At 44.8% G+C, this 21,657-nt stretch overlaps 1 protein-coding gene across 1 annotated transcript in view; it reads right to left on the reverse strand.

Annotated features, from left to right (window-relative positions):
• Positions 1-21,657, reverse strand: part of LOC139259927 (signal transducer and activator of transcription 4-like) — a 175,814-nt gene that overhangs the window by 23,773 nt on the left and 130,384 nt on the right. Inside the window, exons 16-17 of the mRNA XM_070875884.1 lie at positions 19,122-19,220; positions 12,812-12,947 (exon numbers count right to left, since the gene is read on the reverse strand). Coding sequence (XP_070731985.1) covers positions 12,812-12,947; positions 19,122-19,220 — 235 coding nt within the window. The remainder of the gene's footprint in view (positions 1-12,811; positions 12,948-19,121; positions 19,221-21,657) is intronic.

The following is a 21,657-nucleotide window of genomic DNA, read 5'->3' on the forward strand; positions in this document are numbered from 1 at the left end:
AAAGTGTTAAGTGATTGGCTGGTGATTGGTGAGTAGATTTTCTTTTTTAGATCAGTAAGTAACCTGTTAACATTGTTATCGCCAATTTAAGTTAATCTAAGGATTAAGTCATGACAGGAGAGCTCGGTCACGTGATATGCTCCTCCTGTACCAAGTGGGAACTCAGGGACACTTCCGATGTGCGGGAAGTGTATTCGCCTCCAGCTCCTGATGGACCGCGTTGCAGATTTGGAGCTGAGGGTGGATTCACTCTGGAGCATCCACGATGCTGAGAATGACGTGAGTAGCACGTGTAGTGAGTTGGTCTTACTGCAGGTGAAGGGTCCACAGTCAGCTAGGAAATGGAAGACCAGCAGGAAGAGCAGTGCAAGGAAGGTTGTGCAGGGGTCTCCTGCGGTCATCCCCCTGCAAAACAGATACACCGCTTTGAATACTGTTGAGGGGGATAACTCATCAGAGGAGGGCAGCAGCAGCCAAGTTCATGGCACCGTGGCTGGCTCTGTTGCACAGGAGGGCAGGAAAAAGAGTGGGAGGGCGATAGTGATAGGGGATTCAATTGTAAGGGGAATTGATAGGCGTCTCTGCGGCCGCAACCAAGACTCCAGGATGGTATGTTGCCTCCCTGGTGCAAGGGTCAAGGATGTCTCGGAGCGGGTGCAGAACATTCTGAAAAGGGAGGGAGAACAGCCAGTTGTCGTGATGCACATTGGTACCAATGACATCGGTAAAAAAAAAGGGATGAGGTCCTACGAAACGAATTTAAGGAGCTAGGAGCTAAATTGAAAAGTAGGACCTCAAAAGTAGTCATCTCGGGATTGCTATCAGTGCCACGTGCTAGTCAGAGTAGGAATCGCAGGATAGCGCAGATGAATACGTGGCTTGAGCAGTGGTGCAGCAGGGAGGGATTCAAATTCCTGGGGCATTGGAACCGGTTCTGGGGGAAGTGGGACCAGTACAAACCGGACGGTCTGCACCTGGGCAGGACCGGAACCAATGTCCTAGGGGGAGTGTTTGCTAGTGTTGTTGGGGAGGAGTTAAACTAATATGGCAGGGGGATGGGAACCAATGCAGGGAGACAGAGGGAAACAAAATGGAGACAGAAGCAAAAGACAGAAAGGAGATGAGTAAAAGTGGAGGGCAGAGAAACCCAAGGCAAAAAACAAAAAGGGCCACTGTACAGCAAAATTCTAAAGGGTCAAAGTGTAATAAAATGGCAAGCCTGAAAGCTCGGTGCCTCAATGCGAGGAGTATTCGGAACCCAGGAGAGGGCTCTGAGCTAGTTAGAATGGGTGAGAGCACAGATGAACAGGACCCCAAGAAAGAATGCAAAAGGCAGGAGGCAACAGAGCAGAGTAGCACTGGGGTAAGTGTAAACCACAAGGTGATAGGAAGGGACAATATGTATGAATATAAAGGGGCTGCAGGAGGGGTCAAAACTAAAAATCATGGCTTAAAAACTAGTATTAAAACACTTTACCTAAACGCACATAGTATTCGAAGTAAAGTAAATGAGTTGACGGCACAAATCATTACAGATGGGTATGATTTGGTGGCCATTACAGAAACGTGGTTGCAGGGTGGCCAAGACTTGGAATTAAACATACAGGGGTATCTGACAATTCGGAAGGATAGACAAGAGGGGAAAGGAGGTGGGGTAGCCCTGTTAATAAAGAATGATATCAGGGCAGTTGTGAGAGATAATATTGGCTCTAATTAACAAAATATTAAATCATTGTGGGTGGAGATTAGAGATAGTAAGGGGAAAAAGTCACTGGTGGGCGTAGTTTATAGGCCCCCAAATAATAACTTCACGGTGGGGATGACAATAATCAAGGGAATAATAGAGGCATGTGAAAAAGCAATGGCAGTAATCATGGGAGATTTTAACCTACATATCGATTGGTCAAATAAAATCGCATGGGGTAGCCTGGAGGAGGAATTCATAGAATGCATACGGGATTGTTTCTTAGAATAGTATGTTACAGAACCTACAAGGGAGCAAGCTATCTTAGATCTGGTCCTGTGTAATGAGACAGGAATAATAATCGATCTCCTAGTAAAAGATCCTCTTGGAATGAGTGATCACAGTATGGTTGAATTTATAATACAGATTGAGGGTGGGGAAGTAGTGTCTCAAACGAGCGTACTATGCTTAAACAAAGGGGACGACAGTGGGATGAGGGCAGAGTTAGCTGAAGTAGACTGGGAACACAGACTAAACGGTGGCACAATTGAGGAACAGTGGAGGACTTTTAAGGAGCTCTTTCATAGTGCTCAACAAAAATACATTCTAGTGAAAAAGAAGGGCGGTAAGAGAAGGGATAACCAGCCGTGGATAACCAAGGAAATAAAGGAGAGTATCAAATTAAAAACCAATGCGTATAAGGTGGCCAAGGTTAGTGGGAAACTAGAAGATTGGGAAAATTTTAAACGACAGCAAAGAATGACTAAGAAAGCAATAAAGAAAGGAAAGATAGACTACGAAAGTAAACTTGCGCAAAACATAAAAAGATAGTAAAAACTTTTACCGATATATAAAACGGCAGAGAGTGACTAAAGTAAATGTTGGTCCCTTAGAAGATGAGAAGGGGAATTTAATAATGGGAAATGTGGAAATGGCTGAGACCTTAAACAATTATTTTGCTTCGGTCTTCACAGTGGAAAACACAAAAATCATGCCAAAAATTGCTGGTCACGGGAATGTGGGAAGAGAGGACCTTGAGACAATCACTATCACTAGGGAGGTAGTACTGGACAGGCTAATGGGACTCAAGGTAGACAAGTCCCCTGGTTCGGATGAAATGCATCCCAGGGTATTAAAAGAGATGGCGGAAGTTATAGCAGATGCATTCGTTATAATCTACCAAAATCCTCTGGACTCTGGGGAGGTACCAGCGGATTGGAAAGCAGCTAATGTAACGCCTTTGTTAAAAAAAGGGGTCAGACAAAAGGCAGGTAACTATAGGCTGGTTAGTTTAACATCTGTAGTGGGGAAAATGCTTGAAGCTATCATTAAGGAAGAAATAGTGGGACATCTAGATAGGAATAGTGCAATCAAGCAGACGCAACATGGATTCATGAAGGGGAATTCATGTTTAACTACTTTACTGGAATTCTTTGAGGATATAACGAGCATGGTGGATAGAGGTGTACCGATGGATGTGGTGTATTTAGATTTCCAAAAGGCATTCGATAAGGTGCCACACAAAAGGTTACTGCAGAAGATAAAGGTACGCGGAGTCAGAGGAAATGTATTAGCATGGATGGAGAATTGGCTGGCTAACAGAAAGCAGAGAGTCGGGATAAATGGGTCCTTTTTGGGTTGGAAATTGGTGGTTAGTGGTGTGCCACAGGGATCGGTGCTGGGACCACAACTGTTTACAATATACATAGATGACCTGGAAGAGGGGACAGAGTGTAGTGTAACAAAATTTGCAGATGATACAACGATTAGTGGGAAAGCGGGTTGTGTAGAGGACACAGAGAGACTGCAAAGAGATTTAGATAGGTTAAGCGAATGGGCTAAAGTTTGGCAGATGGAATACAATGTCGGAAAATGTGAGGTCATCCACCTTGGGGGAAAAAAACAGTAAAAGGGAATATTATTTGAATGGGGAGAAATTACAACATGCTGCGGTGCAGAGGGACCTGGGGGTCCTTGTGCATGAATTCCAAAAAGTTAGTTTGCAGGTGCAGCAGGTAATCAGGAAGGCGAATGGAATGTTGGCCTTCATTGCGAGAGGGATGGAGTACAAAAGCAGGGAGGTCCTGCTGCAACTGTACAGGGTATTGGTGAGGCCGCACCTGGAGTACTGCGTGCAGTTTTAGTCACCTTACGTAAGGAAGGATATACTAGCCTTGGAGGGGGTACAGAGACGATTCTGGAGATGAGGGGGTTACCTTATGATGATAGATTGAGTAGACTGGGTCTTTACTCATTAGAGTTCAGAAGGATGAGGGGTGATCTTATAGAAACATTTAAAATAATGAAAGGGATAGACAAGATAGAGGCAGGGAGCTTGTTTGCACTGGTCGGGAAGACTAGAACTAGGGGGCACAGCCTCAAAATACGGGGGAGCCAATTTAAAACTGAGTTGAGAAGGAATTTCTTCTCCCAGAGGGTTGTGAATTTGTGGAATTCTCTGCCCAAGGAAGCAGTTGAGGCTAGTTCATTGAATGTATTCAAATCACAGATAGATAGATTTTTAACCAATAAGGGAATTAAGGGTTATGGGGAGCGGGCGGGCAAGTGGAGCTGAGTCCACGGCCAGATCAGCCATGATCTTGTTGAATGGCGGAGCAGGCTCGAGGGGCTAGATGGCCGACTCCTGTTCCTAATTCTTATGTTCTTATGTTGTCTGCTCTACAAAGGTGTTGTAGAATTTGCAAAGAGCAAAAGACTGTGCAATTTAAATTCTTAGCCAACATAAAAGCATCTGGCAACATAATTTTTGATCCCTCCTGTATAATTGTCACCTTGCTTATGCCTGTGTCAGGATCTCAAATTTCTGCATTCTTGCATGTACATGATGTGAGCAAAGTCTTAATGAATGAATACTACATGATTTAATTCCAAAAATTAGTCAAGATTTGAAATTAGCCAACAATACAGTTCATACGTGTAAATCAGATAACTAAGTGAAGAATTCACATTAAATGACTAAACTTATTTATTTAAATAACTTTGTGTTTTTCACAGCCCATGACAATTCTACCCATAAATAAACAGTCTGAATGTTAGTTGACATATTTTACTTAAGAAGAAATGAACACTGGTTGATATTTTATTTAATGGAGTGACTGCTGCCAATGAACCAGAAGCCGCGCAGAAGTGTTCTGCGCAAAAAACTGTGGCGGTTGAAGTATGACTGTATAATAATATAGTTAAATTGTATGCCTAAATCTATGGAATTTTGGGTTGGATTAATAATGTATAATGGTTGGTTTAAGTATTAATGTATGATAATTTTGAAGGGGAGGGTTGTGGAGATTTGTCTGTATGGTGTGTATGATCGGAAATGAGAAGAAAATTAATAAAAATGGACGTTTACTTTGTTTGGCTGGCGCAGATTTTCTTTTCCTAATGCAGCAGTAGCGATCTCCTTTCACCAACACCTCCACTCCTTTCTCTCTGGAAGTGTTTTCTTTGTAATGGCGACAATATTTTCTTTTCAGTTTGTGAACAACTGAAAAAGCACTGAAACTGCCCATGCACAACTTTGTTGGCAGCAGTCGTGTTCTTATTTAAATCATCATCGTAGGCAGCCCCTCGAAATCGAGGAAGACTTGCTTCCACTCCAAAAATGAGTTCTCAGGTGGCTGTACAGTCCAATGCGGGAATTACAGTCTCTGTCACAGGTGGGGCAGACAGTGGTTGAAGGAAAGGATGGGTGGGGAGTCTGGTTTTCCGCACGCTCCTGCCGCTGTCTGCGCTTGATTTCCGCATGCTCTTAGTGACGAGACTTGAGGTGCAATGCTGAAGCTTGCCTCTAAAGGCTGCTCACTGACAATTCAAATGTGATCCAACGTCATTATTGCTAACACATGGGGCTAGACTTTCCACTTTGTGGCTAAGGCCGGAAAAAATAGGCCTTGTTCCAGCGATGCAGGACCTATCGCCCCTGCTGATCGGCGGCTCATGGCCCAATTTTTTTTTTGCGATTTTCCACTCGGCCTTAGTCCAGCGATGTCAAATGGGCGATGTGATTTCTCGGTGATCTCACGATCGCCCAAAGAAAACGGAAGTGAATGGAAAAAAAAAGCTTCGCTAGCAACGCATTACTGCGCATGCGCAGGTTGATATTTCTTTTCAGGTTGATGACCTCTCAAAACGCGGGAAGGAGCAAGGGTCTGCACACATGCTCAGAAGCTCTCTGTGGGACTGGGAGAGAGAGCGAGAGCGAGAGCGAGAGAGAGGAGAAAGGAAGCAGGTTATCTAGTGCTATTGAAAATACAGATAAATTTAAAGAATGGAGGGAGGTGCAGGAAAGAGAAGGGCCAAACCCTTCAGCGAAGAGACAAATGAGTCCCTGGTGAATTGTGTAAGCTTGAGGTGGGAGGATCTGACACGGGGTGGCCATGGGAAACCTCCACCCAGTGCATATCGGAGGATTTGGGCAGAGATTGCCGACGTGGTCACGTCGGCATCAAATGAAACGCAGACACCGGACCAGTGCCGGAAAAGATGAACAGTCTACTGGCAGCTGCAAGAGTAAGTTGAAATTTAAATTAGAAATCATCCATATTTATTATTTAATGTTGTATGGAAAATCTAATTAGAATCTGCAAAGTTATATCGTAATCTTTAAGCATGACTAAGTAACTAAATTAGGATTAAATTATGATTACATTTATGCACCGCAACATAAATTTTAATGTTACAGTATAAAATATCTTCCTATGCAATTTGAAATTGAACTTATAAATCTGTCAGTCCTAAGTGTTTATTGCCAAATCCATCTGCTTATGCTGTGCAATGTTACCTTATCTATTACAGAAGAAGATTTCCATCAACCAGCGTGAGCAACGCAGGACGGGCGAGGGCTGTGCCATGCTGCAGTCGCTCAATGCGTACGAGGAGCTTGCAGTGGCCTTGGTGGGGCCAGAAAGCCGTTTGGTCACAACCCGTGGTGTGGCCGAACCCACCCTAGAGTCACGTGAGTAATGAGAACTGTGCACTGTGCAATGTGTGAATCAATAGTAAATATTTGTTATGCGGGTAATCCTATGCAATGATACTTTAATTTGATATATAATTGAGTTATACTACTGAGATGTACTATTGATCTTCAAATGAGGTCATGTTAGGCCTGGTGACCGCTTGTGCATATGGGCTAATGGTAATGTTTTGAGTTCTTAATTGAGATGAATTGATTTGCATTGTTAAACGTTGTTTATAACTTTCATTTGTCTTTCAAAGGTCAAAAAGTACTGATGGAGTCAACAGACATGTCCACTGACCAGTCGGGACACTCCCAGGAGGACGAGCCAGTGGAGGAGCCAGTGCAGACTCTAGCTGTGGCTGTGCGAGAGCAGGAAGATGAGGAGGAAGAGGAGGAGGAGGAGGAAGAAGAACAGGAGATTTTTTTTGTGGGTGGGGGGGGGGGGGAGGGGGGGGGGGGGGAGGGGGCGGGAAACAACCTGCGGCCATCTCATTTGAGACAGATAAGGCACCGGGACCAAGCGGTGTGCAGGTGGTGACGCCAAGGCGCGTGACATTGCACACGCCGACCCCATGGCGGTCTGGTCAGCGTGAGATGCACTCGCCTGCCACGGAGGACCAGACGGAGAGCTTACTTTCCCTGTGCAGAGAGACGGTCGCGATCGGTCGCGACCTTATCCAGGGGTTCGCGGGTTTCTCAAACAATTGGAGTCAGTTCTCCACATCCTGGAGCGAGTTCTGCTCCCGCTTCTCCAGCTGGTCGTCTGAGCAGTCACAGACTGCTCGGGAGACATTGGAGACGATCAGGGAGCAGACAGCCGCAACAAATGCCCTTTGGCACGCGTTGCTGGCTGGACACGGTGCTGCAACCCAAGGTGTCGTTTCCGCTCGCAGCAAGACCCCAAGCACACAAGCGAGTACGGAGGACAATGTTCCTCTTGACTCGGAAGTAGAGCCTGAGGCTTCTGCTTCCGCTCCGTTACCACAGCAGGAAGTCTTGCCGTCCCACTCTGCACGACGTCTTGGTGTCAGTCTCCGGAGACCAAACGGGTGGGTGGGGTGCGAACAAGGGGTGGGACAGGATCTGGAGGGAAACGTGGCCGCAGGTAGGGAGGGGGGAGTGCTTCTCAATAGTTCACTTGTTTTAAAATATTCACTTGTTATTATCACTATCATTCTCTTGTTATTGTTACTGCTACTAAATTGGCCACTTGTATTCAATAGTTAAATGTTCACTTGTTATCATTACTTAACTGTTCATTTTCCATTCTTTCTGAAATGGTCACTTATCGTTACTGAAATGGTCACTTGTTGTCATGGCTAAAATGGTCACTTGTTGTCATGACTTAAATGATCACTTGTTAGCATGACTGAGATGGTCATTTGTTACCATGACTAAAACGGTCACTTGTTATTATTACTTAATTGGCCACTTGTTCTTTAAAATGTTCAATTTCTTCTAACGTTTTGTGGATTTTGAGGGAAGGGTGTGTTGATGCGGGGGTGGGGGGTTGAAGGGAGGGTGTTGTTCATTAGTTCTTAAAAAAAATCCATGTTTCTTAATTTAAAAAAAAAATTCTACACCTTTTGTAGCTTCTCTCTTACTTACATAAGTTTTACAACGTACAGTTTTTCATGTTTGTTTGTTCTGTTTCCCCACGGAAAATGAAACTTTTGTTTAAACGTAACTGTAATTGAATGTTTGAATATCAACAATAATAGTTCATGCAAAGCTAACATTAATGAGTTGCTGATGCAAAAGCTTAGCAGCCGTGTAACTGCCACTGGCTACTGGTCTTCGGGAAAGGAGTGGTGGTACCGGTGCTAGATCGCCATGCTGATTAAGCTCCCCTACGTCCTCAATAAACTCTCGGTCTGTGCCTCCCTGGTCATTGGGAAGCTTTCCATCCTGCGAGCATAAAGGGCTTCAGTCACCTGTCGAATGCAGCAGTGTGTAGCGTGCTGAAAGATATGGCAGATGTCGCCAGCTGAAGCCTGAAAAGATCCCGATGCGTAAAAAGCTAGGGCAGCAGTAACCTTCACCTCAACGGACAGTGCGATTCTAATGGTGCTGGAAGGCTGCAGATCATCCTTGACGAGTTGACATATCTCATCCATGACCTCCTTCCGGAATCGCAGCCTCCTAAGACAAGCATTTTCAGACAAGTTCAGGTAGGATTGCTTCTCCAAGTACCTTCGTTGGCTATACGGTCTCTCCTCTGTCTTCGTCTATGCATTACTGTGCCACCTCTTCGAGTGATCCTTTCAGTAACCAGTGTGTGAGCAGTTACAATTAATGGCAGGGAAAGCATAAGCCCCATAATCACTATCAATAATTACTTTCACTGATTTTAATAATCTCTGCACTCTATACTCTCTAATCACTGTAAAAGTGCCCTTTTTGTAGTCTCTAAGCAAGATTCCAGTCAGTTTGATAGGCACCAACAATATCATTAAATAACTTCACTATGTAAAAGCTATTTACTAAATAATTCCAATATATGAGATCTATTTAGCATAAATAGGTTGATAATACCTATTTATATTTCCTGTCCCAAATTTCTGAGTACAATTTGCTTCAACTTTACTCTCTAAATAACTCAGAATTAATTCTCTACCCTTCTTCAGAAGCTAAAAATGTCGTCTGTAGTACCCATTTCCCTCTCTAAGGCCCTGAAAAAGCAACTATTTTTGAGCACTCTTTTGGGCCTTGTATCGGCCCAGTGAAGTGCATGCTAGGTGCCGAAACTTGGGATGGGCCTTGTGTGGGCAATCATTTGGGCGATCATCTCGGTGATCAAAGTGGAAACTTGGGGGCCTATTTTTCTGGCGATATTTTCGGCCTAGTTTCCACTTTTTGCTCAAAATGGGCGATAGAGGTCCGTTTTGGGTGATAGATGGGCCTTAGATGGGCGATGTGAAGTGTAAAGTCTAGCCTATGATTTCTTTGATTCTAACTACAAAAGATTATTCGGCAAGTCAGAATTAGATAACTACTGTGGTTCAAGAGGTTTAAATGCTATACTTTAAGAGGATTTGTACACTGAGGTCGTATTTTAAACTTCAGAGAGGAAAATATAAGAGTCATAAAATAAGAGGTTGGACTTATTTACAAAGCAATAACTCATTGAGGGCTTCACAATGTCACAAACAACAAAATGCATTATGTTCTCCTACCTGTTATTTACATTAACATAACGTAAGCAAGGATGGCACAATTGGAGGAACATTGGGCCCAAGTTTGCCGCCAGGGTTAGAACGGCGCATCTCCGTGTGGTGCACAGACTTTTTAGAACAGAAACGCCGTCTATTATTTACCTTGGTATTCTCCACTCCGTCTGGTCGATCCAGGCTCTTGACGCAGCGCAGTAGAATGCCTGGAGGGCGGAGCCAGGTCCCAGCGCTGAAAACAGAGCCAGGACCTCTGCACATGCACGCTAGTATGGCGCGCATGTGCAGTAGCTCCTCGCCCCCGAGGCTGTGTGGGAGGGGCCCGAAGCACGCCGCTCCTAGCCCTGGCCGAATGGACTGCCAGGGTGAAGATCGGACTCAGGCCTCCTGCCCTTCCTCCCGTTTAGCTCCCGCTCCATCCCCCCCCCCCGTCCCCGTTTAGCTCCCATTGCCCCCCTTCCTCTCCTCCCCTTCCACGTCGGCGGCGGCGGCGGCGGGGCCTGCCCGCCCGAAGTCTTCGGCAGCCTGGCCTGGCATCTGCATCGTCGGCGGGGCTCGCCCGCCCACCATCTTGCTGAGGGCAGCCCCGCCTGAAGTCTTCGGCGGCCCAGCCCGGCTTTTACATCCTCGGCAGGGCCCGCCTCTCCCACCCTCTCCTCTTCCACCCCCCCCTCTTCTCTCCCTCCCCCCCTCTCCTCTCCCCCTCCTCTCCCTCCTCTCCACCCTCCCTCCCTCTCCTCTTCTCCTTCCCTCTCCTCTTCCCCCTCCCTCCCTCCCTCTCCTCTTCCCCCTCCCTCCCTCCCTCTCCTCTTCCCCCTCCCTCCCTCCCTCTCCTCTTCCCCTCCCCCTCTCGCCGCCCTCCCCTCCCTCCTCCTCTCTTCCACCCTCCCTCCCCCTCCTCTCCCTCCCTCCCCCCTCCTCTTCTCTCCCTCCTCTTCTCCCCCTCCCTCCTCTCCCCCTCCCTCCTTCCTCTCCCCCTCCCTCCTCTCCCCCTCCCTCCTCCTCACTGTCAGAAACACAGAGGGACACTGACAGAGAGAGACAGACACTGACCGAGAGAGAGGCACTGACCGAGAGAGGCGCACTGGGGGGGGGGGGGGGCCATCCCAGCATGCTGCTGGAGGGCTCCCAATGCTGCAGTCGGTGAGTAGAAACATAATTTTTTGATTTATTGATTGATTTTTAAATTTTTTTAAATTTTCAATTTTTAAAAATTTTATTGGTTGATTTATTGATTTATTTATCCTTGATTATTGATGGTGGCTCTTTATTTGTAAAAGTGAAGTGTTTAATGTTTGTAAACCCCCCTTCCTCCCCGCCATCTCTCGTTCTCTACGCCTGATTTATAAGTGTAGGCAAGGTTTTTCTGAGCGTTCAAAAATCTACACTTATTCCATTCTAAGTTAGTTTGGAGTAAATTTTCGCTGCCTAAACTTGCAAAACAGGCGTAAGTGGCTGGACACGCCTCCTTTTGAAAAAAAAATCTGTTCTACAATGAAACTATTCCACTAGAACTGGAGCAAACTAAATGCCGAGTATTGCTATTTCTAAGATGCTCCATTCTAAACTAGTTGCTCCAAAAAAATAGGAGCAAACTCAGGCCGAAACTTGAGCCCAATGACTCCTCCCAACTGATATTTCTCCCTTACTTGTTGCCAGACCAATAAAAGACAATTTTAAGGAAAGGGTGATGGTGTTGCATTGGAAAATCTACCCCTCCACTGATGTGCTGATCTTAGCTGCAGTGCATGAGCAGAGACCGGAAATCTTGTGGCAAGGGTAGGGAGAATTAATGGGAAGCATTCATTAGCTTGTTGCAAAGATAAGTATTTGGGGAAAAAAAGGAATGTCACGCCCTCAAATACTCAGAAATTAATTTAAAATATCGCCTGGCACTGTTACTCCATATTCCTCATCACTTACTCTCTGGCTAATTTACATGTTAACATGCTTTTGTTTTATTTTGCAGATGGATGGTTATCTCCTCTCTTAAATGCATATTTTGGTTCCCATCACCTTCTTTGTCAGCATTTCACCTCCAACTTTTTGATGCTTAATCTAACGCTCATCTTAAAGTGTAGTACATTACTGAATACAGCAGGTTGTGTTTGTTCATCGACCTTTCAAGGACGCAGAACATTCAAATGTAAACTTTATAATTGGACCTTTGGGTTTTATTGCTTCCTGACTTGAAGTAAAAAAAAATCGTGAAATTAGCTACAGGGCAAATACACAGTGACTTGTCAAAATGGAAACAGAAAATGTTATCAAAAATTCTGGACTTATAGTAGAAAATCATCTTTGAAAGAAACAGAAGATTTAAGTTGAATAATAAATGTTTACAGCTCTCTTTACAAAGTATTATGCTAAAATTAATTACAAGCTACATCCTCAGCACCTCCCCCCTCCCTCATGGAACTTCATTAGCCATGTAGACGACTGAAGGTGTGCTCCACAAGAAATCTTGGCGTCAATTTTAACCTGGGTCCTTGATCAGCCCACCTGTTGTAAAATTGGGCGGCCTGGCCTACAGGCTGCAAAAAGTAAAAGGTAGGGGGAATCAGAAGTGGCCCAGGATGGTTTTGTGGAGCCTGGAGGAGCTCGTCTGCTGCTTCCGGCCCTACAAAAATTGAAAGGAATTTACCTTTGGAATCCTCTTCTGCCATGCACTGGCTCGGAGCATTCATGGCACAAGATCCACCTAGTTCATACCAAAAATAGCACTTGAGATCCTATGTGTGTCACGAGATCACGATTAATATTTTAACTGAGCCAACTGCCTGACTCAATGGGCCACTCCGGCCGATGAGCCCGGGGAAACGTTGCCACGGCGACAACGAAACACTAAGTCATTGCCTGCAATTTTCGTGGGAAGCCTGAAATTTCAGCCCCTTTGGTTTTTCTTTGCTGATTCTAACCATAAAAATTGTTGTGTGCATTGGGATGCGTCAGCTAAATCCAGTTTGTTTTTTTACCTACCCAGCAGCTTCTCTGCTAACATGTTGAGCTGGTCAGAATTCAAACCTCGTCCCACATAAGAGGAGAACTGCCAACTCAGCACCTCTGAAAGCTGACTCCACGTGGCAGTGGGAGGGTTGGTGAACAGAGCCAGATTCTGCAAAATGCAAGATACATAACAAACTTACCAACTTTTGTCTCAAAATACTGGAATAAAGACAGAAGATGCTGGAAATACCCAGCAGCTCCATCAGAAAAAAGAAAAGACAAGTTAACATTTTTTGTGTAAACCTCTGTCCGAACTGATAAAGGTTGTGTTGAAGGGTTACACCCAAATCACTAATTTGCTTTTTTTTCCTTTACATATGCTGGCAGGGTATTTCAAGCATTTGCAGGAGTCATTCCCTTTCATACAGTTTGTCAGTTATCAATTCTATCTAACTGAAGTATCTTGTAAAAATCCATACACCATCAGTTCTATACAAGTTATCAGTCAGACCCCAAAGTATTGTGTGCAGTTCTGGTCAACTAATCACAGAACAGACGTTAATGCTCTCGAGAACGCGCAGAGCAACATAGAAAATTCCAGGCATCAAGAGTATAGAGGAAACTGCAAAATTGAAAATAGGTAAATTATTCATTATTACGAAAGGTTCAAGGACATGTCCAAATTGAGACGTTGACTAAGAAGGGAAGTCAGTCAAACTTTTTTTTAAGCAAGACATTTATGGAGTTGAGGAACAATTTATTAGTGAAGACCACTGTTACAGACAGTACAAATAGGTTAATGAGATCATAGGAACAGGAGTAGGTATTTCAGCGCCTCAAACCTATTCCACCATTCAATCAGACCATGGCTGATCTGTATCTCAACTCCATTTACCCGTCTTTGATCCATATCCCTTGATATCCTTTAATAACATAAATTATCACCCAGTCTTAAAAAAAATAATTAATCCAGCATCTACAACCTTTCCGAGAAGAGGGATCTAGATTTCCACTACCCTTTGTGTGGAAAAAGTGCTTCCTAATTTCATTCTTAAATGGCCTAGCCATTTTAAGATTACCTTGCTGGGGAGTGAAATGGGATTGAAGGATATGATGAGAACACAGGTAGGTAAGATTGATTGGTGTAAAATGAATCCGCTTGGTTGGGCCGAATAGATTTTTCCTGTTCCTAAATATTTGTAAATTCTTTATGAACTTGTCGTATAACTCTTATTAATTAAAGAGTAGCATATCAAAAATATTATTTATAATTTTAATATGATGCATTATAGCAATCTCACAATAGCTAATATATTAGTGATATATCTAGAATTAAATCAATATTTCATCATTTTGAAGGGAAGAAAATGTAAGTATTATTGATGAGGTACTACATCAGTAACCATTTCTCAGCCAACAGGAGCTATGATATTAATACAAATCAGTGAACATGTTCACTTGGCATTTCCACAGGGGCTTAATGGCTGGAGATTGGCTGAACATCCAGAGAAGTAATGTTTCTCTGGGGGGGGGGGGGGGGTGGGGGGGGGGGGTTTGGTTAATTCCCCGCCAGCTGTTGTCTTCCTCTCTGTAGTGAAAAGTATTACTTTAAAAAAAAACATTTCACCTTGTCTTGTTGAATGTGATTAAATAGAAACCCAGCTAACAAATATTCGTACATTATTTTGATGCAGATTTATGCTCATCTACATTCATCTCTTTTTTGGGTAAAAAAGATAAAAGCAAGTTGCCTTCCTTTTCCATCTAAATAACCCACTAAACATATCAATATGCATGAATGTACACGCTTAGAAAAGACCATTTTGGTGCATCTAGCTAGCCTCAGAGTTCAAAAACAGAATACACAACACAGTACACATTTTTTCCTCAAATGATTTTCTCATCAATGCCTGTCCAACTCCCTCTTAAAATTACTAATGATATCAGCATGAATCGCCCCTCTGAACATCCATTACAAATTTTCCACCCTCTGTTTTATATTTGATCTGTCCATTCCCCCTCGCTGAACTGAGCTACACCCATGCCCCTTTGTTCTTGGGACCATGGGAAACAAATTCATTTATAAGGAAAGAGCTGTTTTTCATTACAAGTTGAAAGGTGTTTCTTTTGGGGTTTTTTCTAATAGGTTTACCAGAATTTCATATTTTTGGAATTTCTTTTTGCACATGGAACATGTAAATAAATATATACTTTTTGAGTGGGGAAAGTATAAAACTCATTGGCTCCAATATTTATAGGGAGGCAGGGAGGGTGCAGGGGCACGCAGTTGTGCAGGGAATCACCAGCAAGGCTGGGAAACCGGAAGTCCTGCTCAATTTAACAGCAGGACCTCATTCTAATTTTCTTCTTCTGTTTTCCATCCGGCAGCTAGCCGAATTGGCGAGATCATGAGAGGTAGGAAGCTAGATATTGGTGCTGGGGGCTGTGGGGGGGGAGGGGGGCGGGTGTGAAAAGAGAGGGGACGCAATTGGCAGAGGGGAGGCCGAAGGCTTCCTTGAGAGTGGGGGGGGGGGGGGGGGAGTGTGGGGAGGACACTCCTGTTCCTCCCAGTCCACGAGGAGTGTTGTAAAAGACACTAACCTTTTTGAACCAGCAACTGCTGCCTCCTTGATCACTGGGATACAGGGCAGGCAGCGGCTAAATTTAAATCAGGCTCGTAATTGCACCGTGGGAGCTGGATTTATACATGTTAGTGAAGAGTTCCACCTCTCGGGACACTCACACGGCATGCTACCTTCCGCTATAAAAATGGGAGATGCATACGCGGTGCATTGGGGACACATACCCCATTTAAAAATAATTAACCACCGACGCTCTCCTGCCTGTCATGGGGGCCTTAATAGTGAGGCCATTATTTTAAACATGGTCCCACATAAGGCAGAAGCGGCTCCCCTTAAGATTCTGATTTTGTTTTGATAATAGTAGTATAGTATTAGGCAGTCCTTCAAATCGAGGATGACCCACTTCCACACTAAAAAGGGATGAGTTCACAGGTGTTTCAATGAGGGACCTGACATTCCAGGTCCCGAACTACACATTGAAAAGGTGGAAGATGCCTGTGCGTGGATTCTTTTAACGTGGGGTGGCCGTTGCGCCCCATTCTGGCAGAAAAAAATAGTAAAGCAAATTGTAATTTAAATGGAGAAAAATTGCAAAATGCTGTAGTACAGAGGGACCTGGGGGTCCTTGTGCATGAAACACAAAAAGTTAGTATGCAGGTACAGCAAGTAATCAGGAAGGCCAATGGAATGTTGGCCTTTATTGCAAGGGGGATGGAGTATAAAAGCAGAGAAGTCCTGCTACAACTGTACAGGGTAGTGATGAGGCCACATCTAGAGTACGGTGCACAGTTTTGGGTCTCCGTATTTAAGGAAGGATATACTTGCATTAGAGGCTGTTCAGAGAAGGTTCACTAGGTTGATTTCGGAGATGAGGGGGTTGACTCATGAAGATAGATTGAGTAGGTTGGGCCTATACTCATTGGAGTTCAGATGAATGAGAGGTGATCTTATTGAAACATATAAGATAACGAGGGGGCTTGACAAGGTGGATGCAGAGAGGATATTTCCACTCATAGGGGATACTAAAACTAGAAGATATAGTCTCAGAATAAGGGGCCGCCCATTTAAAACTGAGATGAGGAGAAATTTCTTCTCTGAGGGTTGTAAATCTATGGAATTCTCTGCCCCAGAGAGCTGTGGAGGCTGGGTCATTGAATATATTTAAAGTGGAAATAGGCAGATTTTTGAGCAATGAGTAATGGGTTATGGGGAGCGGGCAGGGAAGTGGAGCTGAGTCCATGATCAGATCAGCCAGGACCTTATTAAATGGCGGAGCAGGCTTGAGGGGCCAGGTGGCCTACTTCTGCTCCTATTTCTTATGTTCTTATTCACCACATGGACTTGACAGAGCCAGGTCTTGATCCAGTGGCAAGGGTTGACCAAGACGACAGGAGACCAAGCTCTGCTGCACGGATCTAGCACACACAAATACTTCTACTGTCTATAGATCAGAGTGTGGGCTGGCCAGTGCTGCCCTGTCACTGGGCTCTTGCCTCTTCGGGGCCCCGAACCCTCACCTCTCCTGGGCCCCCAATCACGACGCTCCTGGGCCCTATCTCTCACCGCTCCTCAGCCCCGGGCAGCTGGTAACAGGACATCAAATTAGTCTCCTCTTATCTTGGAGACATCAAATATCGACACACTGTTATTTGAAATATCTAAATATTTATGCTGCCCCCACCCCCCCTGCCCCCGTCTCACAGCCTGTAACAGGAGTTGACAAGAGCCATCACTGTGAGTCCAAGATAGAAATTCACAACATTCTCTCTTCCTGGTTCTTGCCCAAGGGGTGGAGGGGCCATGCATGCGTCCTGCTGCACGCTCAGCCTCCCAATGGTGACGGGAGATGGAGAGATGATGGCAGAGCTGAGAGGAGGAGGAGACGGCGGTGGGCCTCAGGGGAGCAATGGAACTGGGGAGAGGCTTTCTAAACACTCGGTGTAGCCCTCAACACCCGAACAACCTACGGGTCTGCCGTTTGCCCCTGAGCGGGGCGGTGGAGCTTACTCCCAATGACAGGCCTGGATTAGCAGCTGCCATCTTGGGAGGCCGAGTGTGCAGCAGGATGCATGTGCGTGTTTTGATAATGCCTATCAACTAACTAACCTTAATCGCTCCAATGTTCTTCTCACAGCTCTCATGTTCCACTTGCAACCTTCATATGCCCTCTATTTAATTACTTAATATTAATTTTGGGGGGGGGGGGGGAGTGAGGAAGTGGTGGATCAGAGGGGCCGGGGGTGGGGGTGTGGATGGAAGTGGTGGGGGGGGAGAAAAAAAATCTGTGGTTTCGTTTGAGGGCGGGGGGGGGGGGGGGGAGAGAATTGGAGGCCTCGTGGCAGGTGGGGAGAAATCGGAGGCCTCGTGGGGGGAGAGGGGGAACGGTAGTGTTCTCCGATCACAGGAGGTGGGTTAGGCAGGCATGCTGGATCCAGGAGGTAAGTTCAAAAGGTACTTGCCTCCTGGACCCATCTGTCCTCACCTTCCATTAGTTGGTGGGTTTCATGAGACCTGCAAAACCCGACCAGCTAAAGTTAAATTCAAAATGGAGGTTAAAGCAGAGACTTCCAGCCTCAACATAATATTTCAATAGACGACTCACCTCCACACAGCGGATTGGCTGCCCGCCCCCATTAAAACCGGACATGGGCGGGTTCTGGTCAGGATTCAGTGTTTTAGCACTTTATGTTCCCACTCGCCCCCAACCAACCCCTCATTTTAGATTAAAATTCCACCACGTGAATCAGGACTACTGACTCCTGGCATAGCAAGTTCTTTGAAACAGTTGAAACATGCTAGATAATATCATCTCCATGAGGCAACTGAGAGCGATGTGTAAATTAGCCCGGGTTTGCAGGATATCAGAGTACTGAGAGCAGCAACTGTAGTGCTTGGAAGAATTGAGAAGCAGGTACAGGGGATTGGTAGATTTGGGATAGGGGCATTGGCATATAGCAACACTGAGGGTAGTCCAGGGTTATGGTGGAGTGGGAGAAGAAGAGGACATCCCAGGTTATGGAATCTCTGTGTTATGGAATCGCATGGACAATAAATGCCGGCCTTGCCAGCAATGCCCACATACTGAGAATTCATTTTTTTTTTAAATTATTTAAAATATACCCAAGTATTTGGGCTCCGGGGAAAGGGTGGGGGAGTGGGACTAGCTGAAGTCCTCTTGCAGAGAACAGGCGTGGGCTCAACGGGCCAAATGGCCTCCTTCTGTGCTGTAAACATTCTATGATTCTATTCTATGAAATAATACGAGTTTCACCAGGTCATCGCTAAGGAAACTGTTTCAACTAATCTGCCCTGTCGCTGCTTCCTTGCTTTCCACCTCCCTTTAAGAGCCTCCTTAAAACTCCCTCTTGGACTGAGTATTTGATCATTTCCACCCTCACCCACCACAATATTTCCTTATTTAGCTTTGACATTTTTCCATATGCCTTTGTGAAGTACCTTGGGACGATTTTCTATATTAAAGGCACCGTATAAATGCAAACTTGTTCTGGTAAATAACAAACCTTCTAATAATTTGAGAAACAGAGAAAGGGAGTTGGTTGGAGCATTGAAGCTTTTCTGCAGTGCAAACTGACAAACTGCAAGCTGCCAAACTGATGAGCTACAGTGTCGCCACTGGCTGAAGGGTGTAATCACAGCATGACAAGGAAATGTGGGCATATGAACTTAATGGAAAATGTTGACAGGAAATGTGTGAAGATGTGTGGTTTTTAAGACTTTAAAAAAAAAGCTTGATTACGTACCTTGAGATCATTCATTAACATGTTGCACCATATAACAGAAGCCCAGCCACTAGGCAGCTGACTCACATTGGAGATGACCACGACAGGCAAAGAACTGGTCTGTTATTTAAAAATACAGACAAACACAAGCATTAATTTAACTCCTCGAGGGCTCATGTGTTTTGAGAAACACACATTTTCTATTGTACAATGCAACCTTCTTCAGGCAGGCAGTGACTAGTGGGGTGCCGCAGGGTTCAGTGCTGGGACCCCAGCTGTTTACAATATACATTAATGATTTAGATGAAGGAATTGAGTGTAATATCTCCAAGCTTGCAGATGACACTAAGCTGGGTGGCAGTGTGAGCTGTGAGGAGGATGCTAAGGGGCTGCAGGATGGCTTGGACAGGTTAGGTGAGTGGACAAACGCATGGCAGATGCAGTATAATGTGGATAAATGTGAGGTTATCCACTTTGGTGGCAAAAACACAAAGGCAGAATATTATCTGAATGGTGGCAGATTAGGAAAAGGGGAGGTGCAACGAAACCTGGGTGTCATGGTACATCAGTCATTGAAAGTTGGCATGCAGGTACAGCAAGCGGTAAAGAAGGCAAATGATATGTTGGCCTTCATAGCTAGGGGATTTGAGTATAGGAGCAGGGAGGTCTTACTGCAGTTGTACAGGGCCTTGGTGAGACCTCATCTGGAATATTGTGTTCAGTTTTGGTCTCCTAATCTGAGGAAGGATGTTCTTGCTATTGAGGGAGTGCAGCGAAGGTTCACCAGACTGATTCCCAGGATGGCAGGACTGACATATGAGGAGTGATTGGATCGACTCGGCCTGTATTCACTGGAGTTTAGAAGGATGAGAGGGGATCTCATAGAAACATATAAAATTCTGATGGGACTGGACAGGTTAGATGAAGGAAGAATGTTCCCGATGCTGGGGAAGTCCAGAACCAGGGGACATAGTCTAAGGATAAGGGATAAGCCATTTAGGACTGAGATGAGGAGAAACATGTTCACTCAGAGAGTTGTTAACCTGTGGAATTCCCTATCGCAGAGAGTTGTTGATGCCAGTTCATTGGATATATTCAAGAGGGAGTTAGATATGGCCCTTACGGCTAAAGGGATCAAGGGGTATGGAGAGAAAGCAGGAAAGGGATACTGAGGTGGATGATCAGCCATGATCTTATTGAATGATAGTGCAGGCTCGAAGGGCCGAATGGCTTACTCCTGCACCTATTTTCTATGTTTCTATGTTTCAAAAAACATGTTTGCTCTGTCAATATATTAGTGCAGCAAACTAACTACTGGCGTTGTCTCTGAAGTCTGAGACAGACATTACATTAGTGGCAGATGGAAAACATTGACTTGAATTGATATGAACTACTTAAGAAGGTTGAACAGAAAGGAAAATTATAGCAAGAATTATATGTTGTGGAAAGGCTAATGATCAAATTATCTCAGTAACTTGAAATGACAAAACCAAAGGCTGCATTAACATCTGATCAAAGCTGAGAAAGGTAAGTGATGGTTTGGAAATAAAGCGGCAAAAACTAAAAATCTGTGTCATGGTTTGACTTTTTTGATAATTTCTTTCTCTGTGGGATTAAGTTTTGTTTACCCGTTATGATTTAAAACAGAGTGAACATTTTTTTTTTAAATTCACAAACAGCAGGCATTGAAGATGTGTCTTTATTGCCGTACTATTTTAAAGTGATGACACCCCTCATTGCTGACTTCCTAACTACAACGACAACAACTTGTATTTATATAGCGCATTTAATGTAGTAAAACGTCCCAAGAATCTTCACAGGAGTGCTATAAGACAAAAAAATAAATTTGACTAGAGGAAATTGTCTTGCCATTTTCAGCATAATTTTAAAAACCACTATTAAACCTCTTAGCTTTCTCTACTCTACTGGAAATCATCCTGAGCCCGAATTTTATCCTGGGTCAAGAGGTGAGCATGGGGCTGGCAAGGGCTCGTCCCAGCTTGCACTTTAACCACAGGCTTCATTACAATATTCCTGGACTGACTCCCACTCGAACATGGCAGGAATGATGTGGATGTTGGTGGGTGGGAGCAGGATATTGCACGGTTGCAGGCCGCTGCAGGCGACCCAACAAAATGGTTGCTGTCAGCAAGGGTTTGCGATTGGGGGGGGGGGGGGCAAGCATGAAGTAGGGGAAGCTCAAGGTTTCCTTATGGAACCCAAAGGAAATGCCTGCTACTCCTGGCCCAAGGAAACATAACAAATTTAAATAACTTCCTTCATCACTCTTCTTCTGGGCCTGATCCAGGTGGCATCAGACCTCGCTGACGAGGCCTGGCGCCAACACCAGACGCCAAACGCACGACTGTGCATTAAAGTCTAGTTGGTATTTGTCATGTATGTACTTTTGGGATCACTAGCCACTCGATGGCGTCACTGTTGGAGGCCATTGGGCTGCACGCATGTGTGTGCAGCCCAAGTATAAAAGGCCAGCCATTTTGTATATTAGTCACTTGGGCCTTAATAAAGCAGAGCCAAGGTCATGCCTCTTGGAGTT

The sequence above is a fragment of the Pristiophorus japonicus genome, chromosome 3 (assembly GCF_044704955.1).
Source record: "Pristiophorus japonicus isolate sPriJap1 chromosome 3, sPriJap1.hap1, whole genome shotgun sequence".
NCBI lineage: Eukaryota > Metazoa > Chordata > Chondrichthyes > Pristiophoridae > Pristiophorus > Pristiophorus japonicus.